The 24257-nt window shown below is 39.4% G+C and overlaps 1 protein-coding gene across 1 annotated transcript in view; it reads left to right on the plus strand.

Moving 5' to 3' along the window:
• The window catches only part of LOC137390737 (titin-like), a 74866-nt gene that overhangs the window by 23476 nt on the left and 27133 nt on the right, over positions 1-24257 (plus strand). Inside the window, exons 29-55 of the mRNA XM_068077059.1 lie at positions 918-1220; positions 1510-1527; positions 2449-3633; positions 4176-5294; positions 6188-6490; positions 6640-9237; positions 9468-9770; positions 9875-10177; positions 10692-10979; positions 11417-11695; positions 11784-11950; positions 13923-14058; positions 14378-14537; positions 14984-15350; positions 15454-15573; positions 15731-15922; positions 16329-16688; positions 17190-17415; positions 17579-17878; positions 18714-19013; positions 19333-19620; positions 20445-20714; positions 20987-21289; positions 22155-22457; positions 22781-23050; positions 23193-23462; positions 23602-24186. Coding sequence (XP_067933160.1) covers positions 918-1220; positions 1510-1527; positions 2449-3633; positions 4176-5294; positions 6188-6490; positions 6640-9237; positions 9468-9770; positions 9875-10177; positions 10692-10979; positions 11417-11695; positions 11784-11950; positions 13923-14058; positions 14378-14537; positions 14984-15350; positions 15454-15573; positions 15731-15922; positions 16329-16688; positions 17190-17415; positions 17579-17878; positions 18714-19013; positions 19333-19620; positions 20445-20714; positions 20987-21289; positions 22155-22457; positions 22781-23050; positions 23193-23462; positions 23602-24186 — 11316 coding nt within the window. The remainder of the gene's footprint in view (positions 1-917; positions 1221-1509; positions 1528-2448; positions 3634-4175; positions 5295-6187; positions 6491-6639; positions 9238-9467; positions 9771-9874; positions 10178-10691; positions 10980-11416; positions 11696-11783; positions 11951-13922; positions 14059-14377; positions 14538-14983; positions 15351-15453; positions 15574-15730; positions 15923-16328; positions 16689-17189; positions 17416-17578; positions 17879-18713; positions 19014-19332; positions 19621-20444; positions 20715-20986; positions 21290-22154; positions 22458-22780; positions 23051-23192; positions 23463-23601; positions 24187-24257) is intronic.

Genomic DNA, 24257 nt, shown 5'->3' on the forward strand with positions numbered 1-24257 from the left:
TTGTTAGTTTGTATTTAAATATTCAAAAGGTGAGAGTAACTGAGAAATGCATGTCGAGTCTGTAATTGAACAGATAACTCCAATTTAACTCAGAACAGAATTATATTACCATGATACCTACATGCGTGTTTTTAGAATTGCGACATTAAATTGGATCAAATACATGGATACTCAACATATGAACTAATTTCGTTTTGTAAGACACAAAGCTTTCAGAAATTAAATATATAACATAATGATAAAAAATATATAAATTGATTTTCAAACTATATTTAGTATAAGTTGAGTGAGTGACATTGTGTTGTTCTGTCACTCACTCTACCACTGAGCCTGTGCTGTCACTCACTCTACCACTGAGCCTGTGCTGTCACTCACTCTACCACTGAGCCTGTGCTGTCACTCACTCTACCACTGAGCCTGTGCTGTCACTCACTCTACCACTGAGCCTGTGCTGTCACTCACTCTACCACTGAGCCTGTGCATTACCGAGGCAACATTGTCACCTCTCTAAAATAAAATAACACCATAGCTTTTTTTACTGATTATTACTTAACAATAATTAAGTTTTTACATATTATTTAGGTTTTTACAGCTAGTTTTTTCCATATTTTAAAGTATTTACCATTGTCTTTTGAACTCTACAGCGAACTAAAAAAATGAATCACAAGAATATTTGATTCAACATTCAATAGTTTCAAAATATAAAGCAAAAATTGAAACAGGTCAACTTTATATGTAGAGGTTTGGCTATATATAGTATATATTTTAACGTCAAGATCAAATATAGCTGATCTATAAAGGTTTCTATTGTATCTGTGCTGTCATAATAAAAATATTGGACTTGAACAGAAGCATACGCTCATATGTTGACTTGATCTTATGTTTCTGCTCTGCCAATCTATATTTTTCATCTGTAGAAACTCCCGGAGCACCTGAAGCACCTGCCATCACTGATGTTACTGACAAGAGTATGAAGGTGATGTGGACACCACCTGCTAAAGATGGAGGCTCACCTGTCATAGAATACTACCTAGAACACAAGATATCCACAGAGTTCCGCTGGTCTCCTGTCACCACTGACCAGATTCTACACACAGAGTTTGTAGCTGAGAAGTTAAGAACTGGTAAGGAATATGAGTTCCGAGTCGCTGCCGTTAACAAAGCTGGAGCAGGTAGATGGTCTGAACCATCTTCTTCAACGCTCTGCAAAGCTCCTCTTGGTAAGACATTCCTTTTATTCATGAACCTTGACAAATTGTAATGCTAGCTATATTGTGTTGCTTTAATAGTTACTATGTTTGTCATTTTAACTTCTGTAAGGCTTGGTTCTTGTCTCACTTATCTCTACTTGTGTATATCATGTTTTATATGCAGAATCTCTATACCACAGTTTCCTATACATATTGTCAATCTAAATGAGGAGTGACATCAAAATTTTGCACACTTTACACAGTAATAACTTTTCCATTTTTTACCATGTGTTAAAATTTTGTTAAAAAATTGTATCAGATTTTTTTCTTTTGGTCTGCCATTTATTCACGGTGGTCTGTTCAAATGCTGACGACAATGCATTTTACGGCTGCTATGCAATAATGCATATAGACATGCATAGCGAAATCTTGATATAATCAGCTGTTTTTTTAATGTTTAAGACGACTAAACTGGAAGATTTGGCATGTGTTGCTTTTGTAATACTTAAACAGGTTTGATAAACACAAACACAAAATCACTATTATAAAATTTCACTGACTTTTGATCATTACAATGCCAAAATAATATTGCTCGTAACGATAGCCGTGTGCAGTAGACGCATTCTCTTCACGACAATAAGTTCTCAGAAAATTAAGGCGTGATCAAAATGCACTCATTACTGTTTTTGTAGCAGTATTCATTTTTGGTACGAATATTAGGATATTTTAGACTTTTATAAAATTCTCTGATGCAAAAGTAATGTTGCAGCAATGGTACAGCTCTTTATGCATTAATGTTTCTTAGTTAGTTGAGTTGATAGTCAACTAACTACATATCCTACATATCTATTACATAGTTATGATAAATGTAACAATTCATGGTTTAATTTATTTTTGGTTGTCATTTACCTTTGGTTGTCATTGACCTTAGGTTGTCATTGACCTTTGATTGTCATTGACCTTTGCTACTTTGAGCAGTCAAATGATAATAAATTTTGTCATGAAAAATTAAAATTCATGATTTAAATAAAATTGTCTGTCCTGTAATGAGTTTGACGATGGTAATTGATGATTGACAATAAAATGCCAATCTAATGAATCTCTTCATATTTTATACTTATATTTTACCCGCCAATGGAGGTCTATGGCCATTCTCACTTGCTGTGGCTACTGCTAAATGTATTATTTGAGCGTTTTTAAAAAAAGGAGATAGTTGCTCTTAAAATAACAATCGTGTGATAAAATATTATAATTTTAGTTGGCAACCCACCAGAACTACTTGAGGGACTGGAAAACTTAACCATTATTGCTCCAGAAACTGTGGAATTTTTCTGCGATGTTGATCTTGGTGAACCCAAGTCTGAGATTCTGTGGTATAAAAATGGGGTTTCATTGACGGCTGGAGTGAAATACAACATGGAGTATATTGGCAAAGACGAATCAGCCACACTGACTATCAAATCTTCTTCTCTAGAAGATTCCGGAAACTATAAAGTGCTTGTGAAGAATGACCTCGGAGAAGTCACGTCTGAAGGATCACTCATCGTGCATACAAAGCCAACTATAGAACCAGATACTGCTACTAAGGCATCCGCAAAACTGAAGGCTGGAACTAATTATGTGGTTACAGCGATTACTACAGGATTTCCTACTCCCACAGTAACCTGGCTCCACAATGAGTTGCCTTTAGACAGTTCACTCGTTACAATAGACAGGACTGACTCATATAGCAGACTACAGTGGAAGGACATACAACCAGAATGTGCTGGCCATTTTGTTGCCACTGCAGTGAATGAAGCGGGAAGTGCATCCTGCACTTTCTCCTTACATGTCCTCAGCAAACCATCTCCTCCTCAAGATCTCGAGGTTAAAGATGTACAAGCTGACTCGGTCAGCCTTGCTTGGGCAGCGCCAGCCAACGATGGTGACAGCAAAGTGATGGGATATGTCGTGGAGAGAATGGATGTGAAGAGGGGGAGTTGGATCTCAGCTGGTACAACCAAAGAAGGGGAACACACCTTACGGATAGCCAAGCTGACTCCAGGTAATGAATACCTCTTCAGGGTGTTTGCGGAGAATGATGTCGGCGCCAGCGAACCCTGTACACTCTCTGAACCCACTGTACCACAAAACCAGTTCTCAGAGCCCGGCGCTCCAACTAATCTTGCCATAGAAAATGTAACGGCGAGTAGCTGTGTGGTCGTTTGGGACAAACCCTTGCATGATGGTGGTTCTCCTGTAATCGGATACATAGTTGAGCGTAAGTCCCAGTACAGCGCTCGGTGGGCCAAGGTCAACAAAGTTTCTATATCAGACTGCAAGTTGGAAATCACTGACTTAACTGAAGGAACAGACTATGAGTTCCGTGTTATGGCGGAAAACAAAGCCGGGCTAGGACCAGCTTGCACTCCTATTGGACCAATCACAGCGCAGGCACCGAAAGGTTTGTTATTCCTATATTTATTATAGTTTAGTAATACGCTGCTAGCCTCGTACGCCATGAAGAATCATCAAGTGTAATAAGTATTCACATAATTATTCCACAATGCAGCAATGTGATAGTAGCAGATGGTAGAGTGCTTGGTTGGAAATCTGAATAACAGTGTTTAATTCTTGCGCAATGCAATCTTTTTCCCTAAAGTTCTTAGTGTGGCTTTGGACCGACAGACACAGCCACTATGTATATATGGTCACTGTATATACATTATTTGTTCTTACTTCCTAGAAAATTAGCTACACTGAATTAGTTCATGATACCGAAGAAAACATGTGGAGACACAAAGATCTTCAATACTAATGTTGATTTCAACTAAACTTTGATTATTTATTCGATATACCATTAATTTTTTTAATTTATGGCTATGAGCTGTCTTGCACTTGTAGCAAGGCATATTTTTTATTTTTAGAATTTTCATTATGCAAGAGCTTTGTACAATATTTCCTCATGCAAATATGTATACACACAAATATATTGTTTGTTTATAGTACCTGTGACATATCTGGCAGAACTAACAGATCAGGTTGTTGAGGATGAACAGACTGCCATATTTGAATGTGAAGTCAACAAGCCAAATATGGCTCCTCATTGGTCCAAGAATGGGCACCTTCTAGAGCCTTCTGATAAATACGTCATGACAACAGACGGAACTAAGCATCGGCTCGAAATCAGAGAATGTCAAGGTTTTGACAACGGAGCTATTGAGATAACTATTGATGGCGTAGCCTCTGTTGCTTCTCTAATTGTTGAGACGGTGGACATCGAGTTGGTTGAACCTCTGAAAGATGTTATTTCTGAAGAATCGCCTACATCTGTCATATTCTCCTGTAAATATTCCAAAGGTGATCTTCCGGTTCATTGGAAAAAAGATGATCAGCCTTTGCCAGAGGACAAACGCTTTGTCACCTCCACATCTGATGCAGTCTATCAGCTTCAGATTAGAAATTCTACCCCAGATGATGAAGGCAAATATGATGCCACAGTGAAAGGTGTGACCACAACTGCAACATTACAATTTTTGATCAAACCAACATTAAAAATTACAAAACATTTTGCCGATGTCGTAGTACTCAAGGCTGGACAATCCAAGGCATTTGATGTGCCGTTCACTGGGTATCCCATTCCGACCATTCAATGGTTATACAATGAAAAAGACCTTCCTAAAACAAAGCGGTTACAAGTGGACACAACTACCGATACAACTTCTCTAAAGTTGAAGCAAGCGGAAAGAACTGATCGAGGAACCTACACCTGCAGCGCAACAAATCCCGTCTGCACGGTGTCAGCTGACATCACTCTAGACATTCTAGACAAACCGGCCTCTCCTACCAACCTTAGAGTGACAGATGTCGATGAGGAGACAGTGGCCTTGGAGTGGGATGAGCCAACAGACAATGGAGGTAGTAATGTCACACATTATATTATTGACAAAAAAGAGGTTGGCAAGAGGGCGTATGGTCAGGTGGCCAAAACTTCAGAACGCGCAGTGACGGTCAAGAGTCTAAGGGAAGGGCACAGCTACCTCTTTCAGGTGGCAGCAGTCAATGATATCGGAAGAAGCGAGCCAGTTGAGCTAGCGAAGGCAGCAGTGCCAGCGAGTAAATTTGGTAAGTTGTTAGATGGAGAGTAAAATTTTGCTTGCCTAACCACAAATAGCACAAGTCCTAATAGCATTGCTATCTTTGTACCATAGATAAACGTCATGTACTGCGGTGTGAGCTCTGTTCATTTTTGCAAACTCCACATATATGGTTAGAAAGATAAACCTCTATTATAACTATATGTGGTATAAAACTGGGTAACATAAGATACTCGGATAACTAAAGTTTGTTTCCAAATATTGTTTTATCTTAAAAAATTAAACAAATAACCTCTGAATTCAAATAAAGTAAGTTAGGATTTTGTTGCTGTCACAATAACTTTCCCATTTTTCACCCGTAACTACAAGTTACCTATAAAGTTGTACATGAATAAGTTCGTCATTCCCAAATATTTATTATGCTAAAACTAATTGAAAAATCTTTAGATTGTTGTTTTGCATGATAAAGAAAGTAATAAAGCTTTAATTTTTAATTTTAATTAAATATATTTATGAATTTAAACAGACAAGGAATAACAATTTATATTTTATTTATTAAAAGTTTGCTTATTTATTGCATTACTACTCAAATAATGTGCATTAATATAAATATATATATAAATATATATAAATATAAAAAATGTACATAATGTAAATGTACATTTTCTATATAAACATGTACATAATGTAAATGTATTAAATAAACTGTAAACGCAGGTAATTTATCTATTAATACATGTATATTAAGTTTTAACCTGTTGGTTGCCTGCCTACATTCTAAGATGACATATTGGTCATTTTTATCGTCTCTCTGCAGGCTCTTTGCAAATTCTATTAATATCAGTTCAATTTTGTTTGAATCTAGTAATTAGGGAAACCTTGCATCCATGCTTATCAGTTATAACACTTGTTCTTTTTTAGTTGTTGCTTGTCCCCCCACCTCAGTGGAAGTTTCAGAGGTGAGCAAAACAAGTGCAACTATTACCTGGCAACCACCTGAAAATGATGGAGGCACTCCAGTCACAGGATACTTTGTTGAACGAAGCACGACGAGCAGCGACAGATGGGTGAGACAGAATAGAGAGCCCGTTGCGGAGACAGAATACGCTGCTGATAATCTACTTGAAGGCACTGAGTACCTTTATAGAATTGTTGCTGTAAATAAATGTGGAGAAAGTGCTCCCAGCACAGCCTGTGACTCCTTTATTGCCAAAAACCCATATGGTAAGCAAAAGGAAACACTTTGTGTTGTTTCTGTGTACGGTGGTGATAGGTCATGATGGTGCGTGCAATCCTATCATTGTGGCTTCTAAACACAGTGAATATATTGTTATATTGAATAAAATATGTTGATGTGAAATGTGTATTTATAGAAACTCCTGGAGCACCTGAAGCACCTGCCATCACTGATGTGACTGACAAGAGTATGAAGGTGATGTGGACACCACCTGCTAAAGATGGAGGCTCACCTGTCATAGAATACTACCTAGAACACAAGATATCCACAGAGTTCCGCTGGTCTCCTGTCACCACTAGCCAGATTCTACACACAGAGTTTGTAGCTGAGAAGTTAAGAACTGGTAAGGAATATGAGTTCCGAGTCGCTGCCGTTAACAAAGCTGGAGCAGGTAAATGGTCTGAACCATCTTCTTCAACACTCTGCAAAGCTCCCCTAGTAGGTGAACCTCCTTCTCTAGTTGAGCCAATGCAAGCCACGGTCATTGTAATACCAAACGCTGCCAAACTCTCATGTCGTGTTAGCCTAGGTTCACCAGCCGCTGAGATTCTTTGGTTCAAAGACAACAAAGAGTTAGTTAGTGCGAGACACAAAACATCTTATGCTGAGGATTTTGCGACATTGAACATCAGTGACACACAAATTTCAGATTCAGGAAAGTATAGAATACTGGTGAAAAACGTCATTGGTAAAGTCGAAACTGAAGCTTATCTGACTGTGCACCAAGCACCTAAATTCTCTTCTGATCACTCAGTTAAGAGAGACATTACTGTCAAAGCCAATCAAACACTTACATTGGAAGCTAGCTTCTGTGGTGTACCAATTCCAGCTGTCGACTGGTCTCATGATGGAAAGCCATTTACCGAAGACATAGCAAAGATTGTTAACACCTCAGATTTCACAAGACTTACACTGAAAGCAGAAGAGAATAGTGGAGGAGTTTATAAATGTCAGATCAGCAATGTGGCAGGATCTGACACAATGGAGTTCTCAGCGAGAGTTCTTACCGTACCATCTGCTCCTACTGCGTTGATAGTGACTTCTGTCAGTAAAAATAGTATTGAAGTTAACTGGAAAGAGCCAATTTCTGATGGAGGTGCCCCAATTTCCTCTTACAACGTTGAACGTAAGGACATGAAACGAAATACATGGGTAACAGTTGGAAGTTGTGCCAATAACAAACACTCTTACACTGTCAAGAAACTTGTCGATGGCAATGAATACAATATTAGAGTCTGCGCTGAGAATGAGGTTGGACCTGGACCTTTTGTTGAGCTCGACAAGCCTGTCATCGCTAAGGATCAGTTCACAGTTCCGTCTGCTCCTCAAAACCTGGAGATCTTGAACATCACAGCAACAAATGCAGAACTTAGTTGGACTTCTCCAGCTGACGATGGCGGCTCTCCTATAATTGGATACACGGTAGAAAGAAAATCTCAATTTTCTACTCGATGGACAAAGCTGAACAAGAGCCCCACACCATCTACAGAGATGAAAGTGTTTGATTTGACAGAAGGTACTGAGTATGCTTTTAGAGTGTCAGCTGTGAACAGTGCTGGAACAGGTGAGCCTAGTGCTGTCACTGAACCTGTCATTGCTGAAGCTCTTGTAGAAGCTGTCAAATTTGTCACCGAGCTTCAAGATTTTACTGTTATGGAGGATATGCCAGCAACCTTCGAGTGTGAAGTAAGCAAAACAGACCTGTCGGCTGTTTGGAAGAAAAATGGGATAGAGATTGTCGCTTCATCTAAGTATATTATGAGTACCAAGGGAATGAAACATAGGCTAGTAGTCACAGACTGCCAGACGAAAGATGAGGCTGCCTACGAAGTAGCATTTGGCAGGGCATCTTCTCATGCAGCATTATTGGTTCAATTGGAACCTGTAAAGATCCTTAAGGACTTGCATGGTGTCCTCTTGGATGCCATACCTGAAAATGCGGAGTTTGAATGTGAGATTTCAAAGCCTGGTCTGACAGTTAGATGGATGAAAGATGGCCAACCTATTGAAGAGTCAAGAAAGTACAAGATAAACTCTATGGATAACAAGTACAAGCTGCTAGTTGTCGGAGCTACTGACAAGGATGAAGGAGAATACTCTGCAATGGTAAAGGGCCTCACTACATCTGCTGCTCTTTCCATCCGTGTGAAGCCTACACTGAAACTAGACAAGAAATATGAAGAAACGGTTATTCTGCACGCAGGTAAATCCACCTTATTTGAAGTACCATTTGTTGGGTACCCTAAGCCAGAAATCACTTGGTCGATAGATGGAAAAGAAATACCTCGAAATCGTCGAATAGAAGTTGAAACCACTGAAGCAGTGACTCGACTGAGATTGAAGCAAGCGGAGAGAGTTGATAGCGCTGATTATTTAGTGTCTGTCAGCAATGAGGTGGGAAGTGTATCTGCCAACATAGCCTTAGTGGTGCTTGACAAGCCCGAACCACCTCAGCAGTTGGAAGCTCAGTCTATAGATGAAACAACAGTCGCGCTGACTTGGAAGGAACCACACGATGATGGTGGTAGCAAGATCACTCATTACACTGTTGAACAGCGAGCGGCCAATAAGATGTCATGGAACAAGATTGGCAAGGTGTCTTCTGGTACAACATTCACTGCTACTAGTCTACGAGAAGGACAGGAGTACATGTTTCAAGTGAAAGCTGTTAATGATATCAATGAAAGTGATGCAGCTGAGTTGCGCAAGCCTATCTCTCCGGCTAGTCAATTTGGTTAGTAGATTTTAATACTAGTATTGTTCTAGTGCCTTTCTTTTTCTAATCTTATTGATATTGTACATTGTAGTCACATTAACACTATAAGTGGTTTATGTAACAGTAAAATTTATAATCCAGACACATTGACCAAGTGGCTCATTTTATAGTGTCGCTATTTTTATGTAAACAATCACTTCTTCTGCTGAGCTTGTGCCTTTCTTTTGTAACAGAGAGTTTTTTTCCAGATGTACCCAGCCCACCCCTGAATCTTCAAGCTTCTAATGTGTTCGCTACATCTGCCACACTCTCTTGGGAGCCTCCAACCTCTGACGGTGGCTCGCCTGTGACTGGCTATCTTATTGAAAGATCGACCAATGGCAATGACAGGTGGATTCGGGTTACTCGAAATGAAGTGAAGGAATTAATGTATGATCTAGAGAATTTATCAGAAGGCAGCAGTTATGAGTTTAGAGTTACCGCTGCCAACAAAAAAGGAGAAAGTCAACCAAGTAAACCATCTGAGTCATTCACAGCCAAGAACCCATACGGTAAGCTTCATACATAAAACTGCTCTAACAGGTTTTATTTGTTTGTTATGAGTTTTTAACTGTTTGATTACAAAGAAATAACAATAGTTTTGGTGCATCTATAGATGTCCCTGGCAAGCCACAGGCACCTCTTCCATCCAACGTCAAAGACACCTCTATGACTCTCAGCTGGAAGGCTCCAGAATCAGATGGAGGAGCTCCTATCACTCACTACATTGTAGAAGTGAAGTCAGCAGCTGTAACAAGATGGACACCCGTCACTAAAGACGCTATTAAACACACCGAGTATTCAGTAAACAAGCTAAGCAAGGGTGAGCAATATGAGTTTAGAGTCATCGCTGTCAACAAGGCAGGCCAGGGAAAACCAAGTGACTCCTGCAAGCCTACGAAGGCTGAGACTCCCATTGGTAAGTTCATATATTCGCTGCAGCCAATAAATCTATCACATTTATAAAAAGTGTAGCAGCTTTTTAGAATGTATTATTCTACAGCAAAATTTGTTCTCAGTTCTTTACATGCACAACAAGGGTATTTATAGGAGGACAACTAAGAATATATATAGATTCCAATATATTATGTGTTTCATATACCTGTCCTCATATGTTTCATATACTTGTTCTCATGTGTTTCATATACCTGTTCTCATGTGTTTCATATACCTGTTCTCATGTGTTTCATATACCTGTTCTCATGTGTTTCATATACCTGTTTTCATGTGTTTCAAATACTTGTTCTCATAAGTTTCATATACCTGTTCTCATGCATGTCACATAGCTGCCCTCATATGTCTCCCATACCTGTTCTCATGTGTTTCACATACTTTCCCTCATGTTTCATGTACCTGTTCTCATGTGCATTATATACTAATTCCCATGTGCCATCCTAAGCTGTCAATAAGCAGTTTTGTTTATCCACTTGTAGTTGGATCACCTCCAGAACTGCTGAGGAAACTGAAGCCCGTTGAGGCGCTGACGGGAAGCAAAGTTGAATTCTTGTGTGAAATGGATCTGGGCACCCCTGTTGCGGAGGTTACGTGGGAAAGACAAGGCCGTACAATTCGACACCACGAAAGGGTTCAGTCAAACATAACAAGAAATAAGCTGTTGCTTACCATCAGTGACTGCAGTTTGGATGACATCGGGCTGTATACCGTGAGAGCCTCCAACAAACTGGGGACTGTTGAGTCACAGGCTAGCCTCAGTGTTAGCAGTAAGTCATGTTCTATGTGTTATTCAAAGTTTAACTTGCACAGGTTTTAGTTGATTTAATCAGAGTATCAATATTTTTCTATCATTTGTGATTGCTTCTGATGTTTGAAGTGATTTGACTGCCAGGATCTTTCAATATTAAAATTATTAAGATAAATAACTTAATTTACTTAAACTTAAATTAAAGTAAAACTTGACTTAAATTTAAATTATTAACTTAAATTATTTTTAAGTTCATCTTTAAGACAGTTTATAGACATGTAATGGTTTTCAAGCCTAGTGAGCATCCCTATGCAACAAAAAAGTTACAACTGTATATATGCATTTGTATGTTGTTCACGATTAACAAAAATTGTGTTAGAAACATCTTGTTAGAAAAGTAACTCTCTTAATATTGGTAGCTGCATACACAGACCTTGTTATTTACTGTGACTTTAGGTGTGCCGTTGTTGGTCTATGATAAGACTAAAGCTGATGTAACATCGAAGGCTGGCAGCAGATATGTGATCGATGTAAAGTATAGTGGAGTTCCAAATCCTTGCATTACTTGGAAGAAAGATGGCGAGGTGATTGAGAACCCCGCACTTATCGAGACAAGAGACTCAACTACCAGACTTGTTTTTGAAAAGCTCAGTATTTCTGATGCTGGCCAATACAGCGTTACAGCTGAAAATTCTGTTGGAAAAGACATGGCCACCTTCCTATTAGATGTGAAAGGTGAGGATAGAGGTTTTACTGAGACATAAAGCAGGGTTCAGCATAACATGTTAAAATTGTGTTATAAAAATTCATGTTTTGTCTGTAGACAAGCCAACTGCACCCCAAGATTTGACTGTGACTGAGGTCACTGCAGTGTCAGCCACTTTGACATGGAAACCACCCGCTGATGATGGTGGTGCGCCGGTGAATACATATGTCATTGAGAAACAAGACACCAAGCGTAGTACATGGATGAATGCTGGCACTGTGCGGGTAGGTTGACATTTTCCATAATGTTTGCTCTCAATCTAATGAGAATAACAACGAGCACTATTATCTATGTCTATGATCATTAATTGTGACAATTCATTATGTCTATGACTATTGTCTACAACTAGTGTATATGTATGACCATTATCACAACCATCAAATATGTCTATGACAATTGTTTATGTCTAAATAAAATATTATTGCATATTTCTATGATTACTGACATACACATATATAACAATACGCAATATACAATAATATGTAATATACACAAGGGTTTATATACACTCTTCTAGTCAGCATATGTAAGTTTCCAGACTTATAGGTCAAGACATTAAAGTAGATATCGGGCTTTCTCTCTTTGCTGCTTCCTCATGTACCTCAGTAGCTTACTAGGCTTGTCTCGGTCGACAACCGGTGGATGTACATTGTCTTTAAACTGTCCTTGCTTGTTTCCTCCAGGATAGTACTGCGCTACAACTATCGTCTTAATAAATCCTGGGTGGTTTGGCATCTCGTATTCGGCGTAAGCAATTCCGAAAACTTCCGTGTCCTTCCATACAATCTGCGTAAATTGACCTGTAAGAAATATTTGATTCTTTGTCTAACGAACCTTAATCTCTGCTTCTTCAAATTGTATATTTGTAGGGTTTATAAGTATTGGATGATTTGGTATCTCTTCTAGAGCGTGACAGACATGCATATAATATTTAGTACACCTCACTTTCTATATGGTATTGGAATTTATTTTTGTCACTTGACGCCTAGCCAATTTACCAATTTACCTCTACTCTAAAAGACCTCTGCGTACTCGCTGTTTAGTTTTGATTTATACTACACAGTTAGTTTGGGAAAGCGTTTTTATCGTGTAACAATTCAGGATTATGTCCTGAGCTAGTTCACTGATTGACTACTACTTTCCACAAAGCAGTTATATACAACCTCTAGTGTATATTTCAGTGGACTTTATTATATGGTTATTACTATTGTTATTACTATTGTCATTGCTATAGTTATTGTTGTTACTAAAGCTTGAAGAAACTGAGAAGGCCGTAAGTAAAGAACTCGTTGAACCACCAACCTAATCACTGCACGCCTGCCTATTTTGTAAAAACATACATTATTACACTGCTATCAAAGTATTCAAGCTATCAATGTATCACCTTGTGAAAACTGGTTGCGAGCGAAACCTTGTGCCAGAACCAACTTTGGTAACCATTTTTGCTGCTTTAAGCTAAGATGCATTTACCTGCTGCACTGTCAAACTTTCCATTATACTTGTAGCCTTCAATTTCTTTGTACCAATCAAACACGCAGTTTCGACCATCAGGAGTTTTGTACTCTTCACACCATGCTATGTATTCAATCATATTCTCTCCGCATGTTCCTGTTCTGTATTGTCTATCTTTCGATAAACTATGTTCAAATATGTCATTATCTACCAACCAATCAGCATGACCTTTACATTTTTTTGTCAGTCCAGAGCTTAGCTTTAGAGAATTTACTCCGTGACTTTGTCTGATCTCATTGTGAGCGTTGAGAGCTGCGATCTCAAACTCGCTATGCAGGTCTAAGCGGGTTTTCCGCGCTATTCTTATGTAACGGATGAGTGGAATCCATTGACAGTTGGTGAGGCAGCACGACAGGTTGCAGCCCATGAGCACCTTACCTAACGGCTCCAGTTAGCGTCTCTTTCTTGAAACATTTGACCAACTTACAATAGTCGCACTAATAGATTTCACATTTTAACCTAAACAATGATGATGTCATCTCTGAGATACCCACTTGCATCATAATGAGTCATGGCTTCCTTTTACTCAAAACTCCTGTGATATTCTGCATTCCGGTGTTGTCTCCTCTTGTAATTTTGTGGGGAAATCTGGCCAAAAAGATTCCCCATATACTTTAACAAATTAGCAAGATATGTTCATTCAACTTCAGACAAATTTAAATAGCTTGTTGTTTTATACTGCAGTCAAGAACTCGAGAATTTACAATCACCAAGTTAGTAGAAGGAGCCAACTACCTATTCCGTGTGTTTGCTGAAAATGATATCGGAGCGAGTGAACCAGCCACAACTCCACAGCCTCTCACAGCTAAGAACCCATTCAGTAAGCTTTTACTTGTACTCGCTGCTAGTTATAGCTTCCAATGTGTATTGTCCACAGTATTTTCTATCAGGCTCAGACAACTCCAAGCTATGGTAAACTCTTGTTTGGCTTTTAATATTCAGTCTGCACTCACTATATCTCACGCAGAAAAAAAGAAGTTTTAGTTTGACCCTTTTGATTGGTTTTAGACAATAATTTTATTCTAAAAATTAGGTAAGAAAAGCTTCTTTGCACTTGATGTATGTAATACTTCATTTTGAGCCATGCCATAGACAAGAGAATATATTTACTGATGCTATTACTACCTTTTAAAAAACAGCTGTACCAGGACCGCCGACACTTATTGAGGCCAAGAACGTCACAGACTCATCTGCTACGCTGTCATGGAAGGCACCTGAAGATGATGGTGGCTCACCAATCACAAACTACTCAGTTGAAAAGAAGCAGGCTACTGGTACCAGATGGGCTAAAGTTAACAAGTGAGTGTCATGCATCTTTTATTTATCTTATATACTAGTAACTATGTACTAGTTGCTATATACTAGTTACTATGTACTAGTTGTTATATACTAGTTGCTATGTACTAGTTACTATGTACTAGTTACTACCTATGTACTAGTTACTATGTACTAGTTACGATGTACTAGTTACTATGTACTAGTTACGATGTACTAGTTACTATGTACTAGTTGCTATGCACTCATTACCATCTCACATGAAATGAAGCACTTATCAAAAGAGTTGAAATTTAACAGATGGGCTGCATTAAAGGTTGTGTTCATCTTTAAAAATGTGTTTTTTGTGTAACATTGCACTCAGCCTACAAAGGCTTAAAAGATATATTGAAAGCAGGTTTAAAAACATACACAAGGCTGTTGAATTATTGAAACTGTCCTTTCACCATTGCCTTGTATCATATTTGCAGAGAGAAAGTCAAGGAGTGTGAGTATGAGGTTACTGGACTGGTGGAAGGAAGTGACTATCACTTCCGAGTCTCAGCTGAGAATGCAGCGGGTGCCGGTGAGGCTAGTAAAGAGATAGGACCAATCAAGGCTGTGAGACCGACTACTCCGATCAAGTTTCTACAGCCGCTAGAAGACCAAGAGGTGAAGGTCGAAGATTGTGTGACGCTGGTGTGTGAGGTCAACAAGGATGACCTTAAAGCTGTCTGGTCCAAAGACGGCCACACTTTACAGTCCAGTGATCGGTTCAAGATCACTCAAGATGGCCGCCGCTATAAGCTTTTAATTAATGAGATCACACTAGATGATGAAGCACAGTATTGCTGCAAGGTTTGTAGATGAGCTCTGATGCTAGCGAATAATTATTCATTGTCATGACCTGAGTTGCTTGTTCTTAAACTTGTAATATTTGGATTGAAATATAATTGCCTAGGTTGGTGATGCCAGTACAGAGTGTGTAGTTTTTGTGGAAGAAGATGACATCGAGTTTACAAGACCCCTCGAAGATGTCATTGTTCGAGAGACTCCATCAACTGTAACATTTAGCTGTGAGGTAAGGGAAAGTCGTGTTGCTAAGTTTTGTTTGATTGTTCCTTTTCAGCTGATTCAGAGTCGCGTAGTTTAAGGTTTCATTAATAAATTTATATGCACAAGAAATTGACCTAGTTTTTTATTGCTTGAATAGTCCATCTGGTTGTGGTATTACAAAGGTGCCGCGAGAAGGTCTTCACGCTAAATGGATGAAAGATGGAGACATGCTGCCTATGAAACCAAAGAAATACCGTCCATATAACAAGCATCATTCCTATGCCCTCGAGATACAAAACACCGATGAGAATGATGAGGGGGAGTACAGCGTTGTCATCAAGGGCAAGAAGTCATCTGCCACTCTCTCTGTTGAGGTATAGCCGGTTCTGTTTTGATTGTATCAATTGGAGAGGTTATGATAGGTTTCTTCTTCCTGTTGCACCAATACCTGTTGTAACAATAGAAATTGTCAAATACATGTATCAATGAGTACTGTCCAATAGCCTACTGAGGTCATAACTTACCGTAGACAAATAGTAAAAGTTATTAGACTTTAGTAAAATTCTCAAGCAGCATAAACAGTTGGTCAGTGTCAAGGTTATTTTTTCATTCAACGATTCCATTTCAGGTGCATTTCATTGAATGAACAAGTCTATCTAAAACAGACACCATCACACAGATTTTAAAATTTGTTTGCTGTATTGATGACATGTTAAGGGGTTGCTTGCCCAAATGTTTCAAAGCAATGCTATAATAATGTCTTATTCAATGTCCATCCAGGTTTATCCTTCTTTGCACATCAACGAGAAGCTGTCAGAGACGGTTGTGGTAAAAGCGGGCAGCGCCACTGTATTTGAGATTCCCTTTGTCGGATATCCTGTTCCTGAAGTCATGTGGTTTCTCAATGAGAAAGATCTCCCTAAAAACAAACGAATGAGTGTGGACACAGTGTCACGTCTTACGTGTCTCCGTCTAAAGAACATAGAAAAGGGAGACGCAGGCATCTACACCGTGCTTGTGAAAAACTCCATTGGTGAAATCTCAGCTGACATCAAACTCCTCGTGCAGGACAAACCATCTGCTCCAGAGAAGTTGGAGGTGGCTGATGTCACAGAGGATTCAGTCAGCCTCATGTGGACGGTAACTTACCAGATACTATATTGTAACTCACTTTTTGCAGGTGTTAGAAAGTAGTATTAGTACTATTGAAGCATATTTCTATTAAGTTAATTTCCTTTTGTAAATGTTAGTAGGCTTTATAAACTATTAACAGACATGTGAGCTAGCTAAAAGAGTAAATACCTCCTTCATTTTGTTGTGCTACCTTTTCGAGCAGTTCGTAACAATTGTACATGCAGTTATATTAGTCCAAACCTCTCTGTTCTCAATCATACTTTTACGAGTGCGATCCTTACTCACCTACTGTGCGCTGGAACTGTTTTCAGTGAGTTCTCAATTGCACTGTCTGGTTTCCCAGAGCTGGATGGCTTCAGAGCTTTGGCAACCGAAGAGGCAATAATTTGCTTTCAAAAGTCAAATAATAGGCTGTTTTTGACATTGAGCCACCAGGCTTTGAACTCTCCAGCTCTAAAAACATGCAAGTTTCATCCAGTAGTCTACATCCGCTCTGTCATTTTACAGCCGCCAAAAGATGATGGGGACTCTCCAATACTCAGATACATTGTCGAAGGAAGAGTTGGAACTCGTCGCAGCTGGCAACAGTTTGGAAGGACTGACAAGTTGGAGTTTACTGTGTCTCGGCTGCAGGAGGGTGAAAAGTATTACTTCCAGGTGATGGCTGAGAATGCCATTGGCACTGGCGATCCAGCTGAAATACCACAGGCTGTTTTGCCAGCTAGCAAGTTTAGTAAGTTGTGAAACTTTCTTACTTAGCAGTTGGAAGTGGAGAGTCGTTAAAATGGTTTTTTTCTTAGTCAGATTTGACAGAGTAGTACGATCAGAGTAGTACGATCTGGTGTAAATAACAACTATTGCGAAGTGTTTCACTTTATGCTGTATAAATGTTGCAGCTGTGCCAAGCAAACCAGCACCTCCAGAAGCTTCCGATATATTAAGCACACAAGCCTCTCTAACTTGGCAACCACCTGCCAGTGATGGCGGGACACCTGTGACAGGATATCACTTAGAGCGAGCTACCAATAACAGTGGAAGATGGGTGCGAATCAGCCGTGATCTACTCAGAGGGCTAACTCATGAAGCCCTGAATCTAATGGAGGGCACACTTTATGAGTGGCGGGTGGTCGCTGTAAATGCAAGAGGAGAGAGTGAGCCATCAGATGCATGTGAATTCGTGGCTAAAGATCCATGGGGTATATATATAACCTTGACATTCTACTATCTCTATGTCATACTTATGGTGAATAAATGAATATATCTTTGCAAGTCTGCACAAATTTGTAACCAAGACCTGGATGTTTGTCATTCTGTTTTAGGTAAAGTGACTTATTTTGCCCAAGTTTTCTTAATGATTCACAACTGCTATTAGGCATACAGTAGTCGCTCCTATAATGTAAATTCCACATAATGTAAAGAATTTATATAAAGGTTTTGTTTCGTACTGCATAAAAACTTTTATATAACATAAAGTGTGAAGTCGACGCAAGTTCTCAAATTCGATTTGAATAACACGCATCTCGTCGTTAGCCTTAAAAATATTGCTTTTGCTCTTGCCGCACTTGAGAGAGAAAATGACATATAGGGGTATCTCTATTATACTGTATCTTACATCATGATCACAGTCTAAGTTTTAATCTCACAACCTTCTCTGGTACTGTGTTACGGAGAGAGCAAATAAGTTGCTCAATTTATATCAGCTAGTATCCTAGCAGTCCAGTGTGTCGTAAATGATTCTCAGGTGTAATAACTGTACATACAATCATTCCAAAATGCAGCAAGGCAATCGATTGGTACAAGTGGTGGAGTGTCTGTCTACCAAGCGGAAAATCACTAGTTTTAGTCTCATTGAAAACAAACTTTTCCTAACTTTTAATTATGGTTTCAGACAGAGGCACACGACTCCTATTATAGTAAAGATTAGAGGCTAACATAGTTTGTGTTTGACATCCATTTCTGCTATCATCCCCCTGACTGACTTTCTCACCTTCAAGGTTTTCCTAAAGTCATATTGTTGTATATTTGTCACAGGAAAACCAGGTGCTCCTAATAGCCCTATTATATCATCTACTCGCGCCACTGCGGTTGACTTGAAATGGCAGCCACCTAAACAAGATGGAGGAGCCCCTATCCAGTCTTACACAGTTGAGTACAAGGCTACTACGCAGCATCGCTGGATTAAGTCAGCTGATGATGTCACGGATACCAAGCACACAGTGTCTGGTATTGTAGAAGGCTATGACTACGAGTTCAGAGTGGCAGCAACCAATAAAGCTGGCACCGGACAGTTTTCAGAGCCTTCCAAGTCAGTGCTTGTCAAGGAAAAAATAAGTAAGTAATTTTAGCTAAGTAGGAGCAACTCACAGTTAGAGTTGTGTTAAAATATTGTATATTTGCTTGTTTTACTATTTTTAGCATATATTGTTTGTTTACATTGGTACTGGTATAGTAATATTGGTAGTGAAATGTGTGTCTCTCGTATTCATTGATTTCTTATCATTTGTAGTAGGTATTTGTCTACTAATACACCATACAACAGCCTTTAAGCTGTCATTTTTATATGTAGCCAAAAACTTGTTCTGTTATTCCCTGCTGCGAGGAAGGGCAACTCTGAAACTGATCGCTCTAAAATTATTCATGTTTTTTGCAGTTGGTAAGGCTCCACAGTTTGCAAAGAAGCTGAAAGACACAAAGATAACACTACCCAGTGTTGCTAAGTTAATAGCTGATATAGATCTAGGCAAACCAGAGGCTGAGGTGAAGTGGTACAAAGACTGGAAGGAGCTCTACCCAGGCAATAAGTACTCTATCAGTCAGAAAAAACGTCGAGCTGAGTTAGAGATCAAGGAACCGCAATTGAGTGATGCGGGCCGATATCGATGTGTTGCAAAGAATGCTGTCGGGGAAGTTGAATCTGAAGCTCTGCTCACCGTCATGTGTGAGTTGACAGCACTTGTTGAAATAAAATAGCGTTCAGTAAAATTGCTTTGTTTATTGGATGCAGAAGGCACTTGGCCTTGTCTGAGAGAAAAACTTGATGTGGTTGTTATTATTGACTCAGCTGCTTTACTTTGTGTGTTCTTTAATTCTCTACGCATAGGAGGGAATGTGGAGTACGTATATGGATTTCAGACGCATATCCCTCATAATTGTAGGAGAATTACAGTAGTTCGTTGGTGATGATTGATGGTGCATCATGATAAATAGTAGTCAGTTTATAGACCTCATTGATAGTGACTAAGCATTTGTCTTTTGATGCAGTCTAAGATCTTTATTTGTTAGTGATTGTAGGCTAGTACTACCAAGGCTGTTCGCTGTAGTGTAAGGCTGTTCGCCTTATAACAAACAAGTTCAGCAAATACTAAAAATGTTGTTATTGGATTTGTCTGTGTGTCATTCTTTAATCAATAGAGTGATTATCATATCGATCATTGAAAGCTACATGTAAAGGATAACTCTAAGTTTAGAGATACACGGAAAACTAAACTGTTGCTTGCCCCACACCTCAATCAGCACCAAGATTTGTTACGCAGACGCTAGGAGGTTATCGTTGTTATCGCTGCTGGTTTAGTGGATCAACTCTCCTCTACTACTCGTGCTTAGTTCTGCATCTTATATATAGACATGTTCTTCACAGGCGGCATCATTCGCTGTTTATCAACCATATTCCACTATCAAAAACTCTACTTTACATTCACTTCCCTTCCTCTTGATGGACTTGTTTAGCTCTGCCAGTTCCTATCATTGTCACGGTTTTTGCAGGCAAGCCGCAGTTGGCCTGCAATCAGACAGAGCATACAGTCAAAGCTGGTTCGTCCTTCATGTGCGAGTGTTCGGTGACAGGATCACCTCAGCCCAGCATCTCATGGACTGTTGATGGAAAGGCTGTGGAATCAAGTAGCATAACTATAGCTGAATCATACACAACTCTCACTCTTCCTAGGATAGCTCCGACTCAGGCTGGAACCTACATGGTTGTGGCTGAGAATTCGGCAGGAAAAGATCAGATTAGTATCTCGGTGGAAGTGATTGGTAAGTTATACGGGGTGTCTTTATGAGTATCTATATCTGTTATACCCTAACAATACATTCATCATGTTTCTGTATATCATATACTATCAACTTGGCACTCTCTGTGCTATACTGACTAGTTTACTAGTTGTTCTATGTAACTGTTTGTGTAGTTTCCCTTGTTCAGAAGTTACTTGTTACCATATAATTCCATTTGGATTACATACAAGTACAGTGGTTACAGTCTGGATGCTTTTCCCTGTTTAACCATATTACATTTTATTCTTCTCTAGACAAGCCATCTGCACCAACTGACTTTGCGGTAGTCAAGACATACAGGGACGCTATAGACCTCAGCTGGTCTCCTCCATCATCTGATGGGGCCTCACCAATCACAGGCTACATCATCGAAAAGCAAGATACAAAAAGAGGCAGCTGGTCACCTGCTGGGCAAGCTAAACCATCAGCTACCCAATACACAGTCAGTAAACTTCCAGAAGGTCGACAGTTCCGATTCAGGATTTATGCTGAGAATGAAGTCGGTGTTAGCACTGCTGCTGAAATCAAAGAACCAGTTGTTGCAAAGAGTCCATATGGTAAGTTGGTCTGTAATTAGATGTGTAAGTGTGGAAGTAGGTGTATGAGTGAAAGTGCGAGTAGGTGTATAAGTAGGTGTGTAGGTCAGCCACTGGGTGATTGTACGAGAATGAGTTGCTGAATATTTAGGAAATAGAATGAGTGAGTGAATGGGTGAGTAGTGGGTGGGTGGATTAGTGGGTGAGTGGATGAGTGGGTGAGTGGATTGGTGGGTGAGTGGATTGGTTGGTGAGTGGATTGGTGGGTGAGTGGATTGGTGGGTGAGTGGATTAGTGGGTGTATACAGAGTAGAGGAAGGTGCTAGGTAGGTAGAGCATAAGTAAGACTATATTGATTGCAATGAGGCTCATTAAAAATATTAGCGCAACTTGTAACAGACTAAAATTGTTAACGTATTGGTATTGTTAACATATTGCTATTGTTAACCTATTGTTATTGTCACCATATTGTTATTGTTAACCTATTGTTATTGTCACCATATTGTTATTGTTAACCTATTGTTATTGTCACCATATTGTTATTGTTAACCTATTGTTATTGTCACCATATTGTTATTGTTAACATATTGTTATTGTCACCATATTGTTATTGTTAACCTATTGTTATTGTCACCATATTGTTATTGTTAACATATTGTTATTGTCACCATATTGCTATTGTTAACCTCCAAAATAACTACTGCATTTGATAGTCATCAAGAGAGCTTCAATTTCTAAAAACAACAAAAGCTATTTGCTATCGTTGAGACCTCAATATCGGATGCTGATTGGTTGTCATTCAGTCTTTGCTTTTTCAATCTGATGAAATATGACAAAGCCGATTTTCCCTGAAATGAAATGATTTACTGCTTGTTGGTTTTTTCAGATGTTCCCAGTCCACCAATAGATTTGACAGCGAGTGATGTGAAAAGTGATTCGCTGGCTCTGTCTTGGAGAGCACCACCATCTGATGGCGGTAGCCCAATCAGCGGTTACTACGTAGAGAGGAAAACTGGCTTCAATCCTCGCTGGGTTGCTATCAACAGGAGTCCAGTGCACATATTAAAGATGGACATCTCTGATCTGACAGAGGGCCGCGATTATGAGTTCAGAGTTATCGCTGAAAATGAGGCCGGAGTTTCTAAGGCTAGCACACCTGCTGGACCAATCAAAGCCCAGGATCCATACGGTATGGGTTATGCTTAATAAGGCTGGCCTCAGGTCACTCCAACTCACCTCAGGCTGTTATAATAGACAAACAAGGCTTTACCTTTCAACTGATTCGTTTTCCTCAAGAACTGTGTGTAATCTTGTGACTCCGTATCATTTTATTTTATTTTTGTTCAACGATTGAAACTACCTCTAAACACTTTTTGAGATAAACATCGCAAATAATTTTACGAGGATCAGGAATGGTAAGATGGTTGCTGTGGTAGTGTGTTCTGCACTCATTAAATAACTAGCTATTAGCCAGTATTTCCTGTAGAGTACCATTGCGTCTCTATTTATCAGAGCCTATCAGTGTCCTGGAGCCGATGACTGACATGATTGTCAAAGAGAAGGAGGCTGTCATTCTAAAATGTAGAATAAGCAATCCAAAAGCTAAAGCAGTCTGGTGTAAAGATGGTAAACCTCTTGGTGACCGGTCTAGAGCTTTGGTCAAACAGGATGGACAACTCCACACACTCACCATCAATAACTCACAACTCTCCGATATCGGCCAGTACTCAGTTAGCTTTGACGATGATGACTGCGTGTTAGAAGCCAATGTAGACATCAAAGGTAAGTTTCTGAGTTCTCATTTTTCTTCCACCTTTTTTGCCATCAAAAATGAAAAGGTTTTGTGCAGATGTTTGTATCTTAAACATTTTAAAGCTTGTAGTTCTTCAAACAAACTTTTTTCACGCATGCTGCATTATTACAGAAGAAGAGATCAATATTATACGTCCATTGGAAGACATCGTTGTCAAGTCTCTGGGTCATCATGTGACATTTGAATGTGAGATCTCACAGGACGTGTCTGAGTTTGCATGGCTGAAGAACGGTAAGCCAGTGATGGAAGATAAGAGGCATAGGCTCAGCCAGGGAGACGGCATCTATAAGCTTCACCTTCAACAAGTGCAACCGGAAGATATCGCTGACTATACATTCTCTTGTCGTAATAAGAAAACAAGCTGCAAACTTATCGCAAAAAGTTAGTATGCTTCTCTCTATAGCATGACGGTTCACTCAAAACCTGTAAATTCTCTGCGTTCAATCAATTAAAGATTTATATTATTTCACAATGGCTATTTATACTGATCAATTTTGACATCAATAACTTTTATTTTTAGTACCTCCAGACCTTGACCATCTTGGAAAAACTAAAAGACATATTACAGTAAAGGCAGGATCGGTTGCTATATTCGAAGTTCCATTCAAATCATATCCAACCCCTGAAGTGAGCTGGAAGCACAATGGTTTGGCTCTTCCCAAAGAGAAAAGGTTTCAGGAGGAGACAATTTCTTGTCTCGCTACGCTTAGAATGAAGGCAGTCATGTTGGATGACGCTGGAGAATATGGTGTAACATTGAAGAACGAGCACGGTGAACTCTCCACTACCTATCGTCTTACTGTACTTGACAAGCCACCAGCGCCACTGGACCTAACTGTAGAATCAGTTACAGAGGACTCCGTCTCACTTTCATGGAAGTCCCCTAGCTCTGATGGTGGCAGTCCGATCAAGGGCTACACCATAGAAAAACGTGAAGCATCTCGACGCAGCTGGCAGAAAGTAGGCACCACACGGGATACGAGATTTTCAGTGAAGCCTCTACTCGAAGGTCAAGGTTATTATTTCCAAGTGAGAGCGGAGAACGAGTTGGGACTTGGTGACTATGCTGAAGTTTCACAGCTGACTACTCCAACAAGTGCTATTGGTGAGTCATAGCCTTGACTCATCATAGTTATTAGTCTTGATTCTTGATTCTTAACCTTGATTCTTAGCCTT

Source organism: Watersipora subatra, chromosome 3 (assembly GCF_963576615.1).
Source record: "Watersipora subatra chromosome 3, tzWatSuba1.1, whole genome shotgun sequence".
Taxonomy (NCBI): Eukaryota; Metazoa; Bryozoa; class Gymnolaemata; order Cheilostomatida; family Watersiporidae; genus Watersipora; species Watersipora subatra.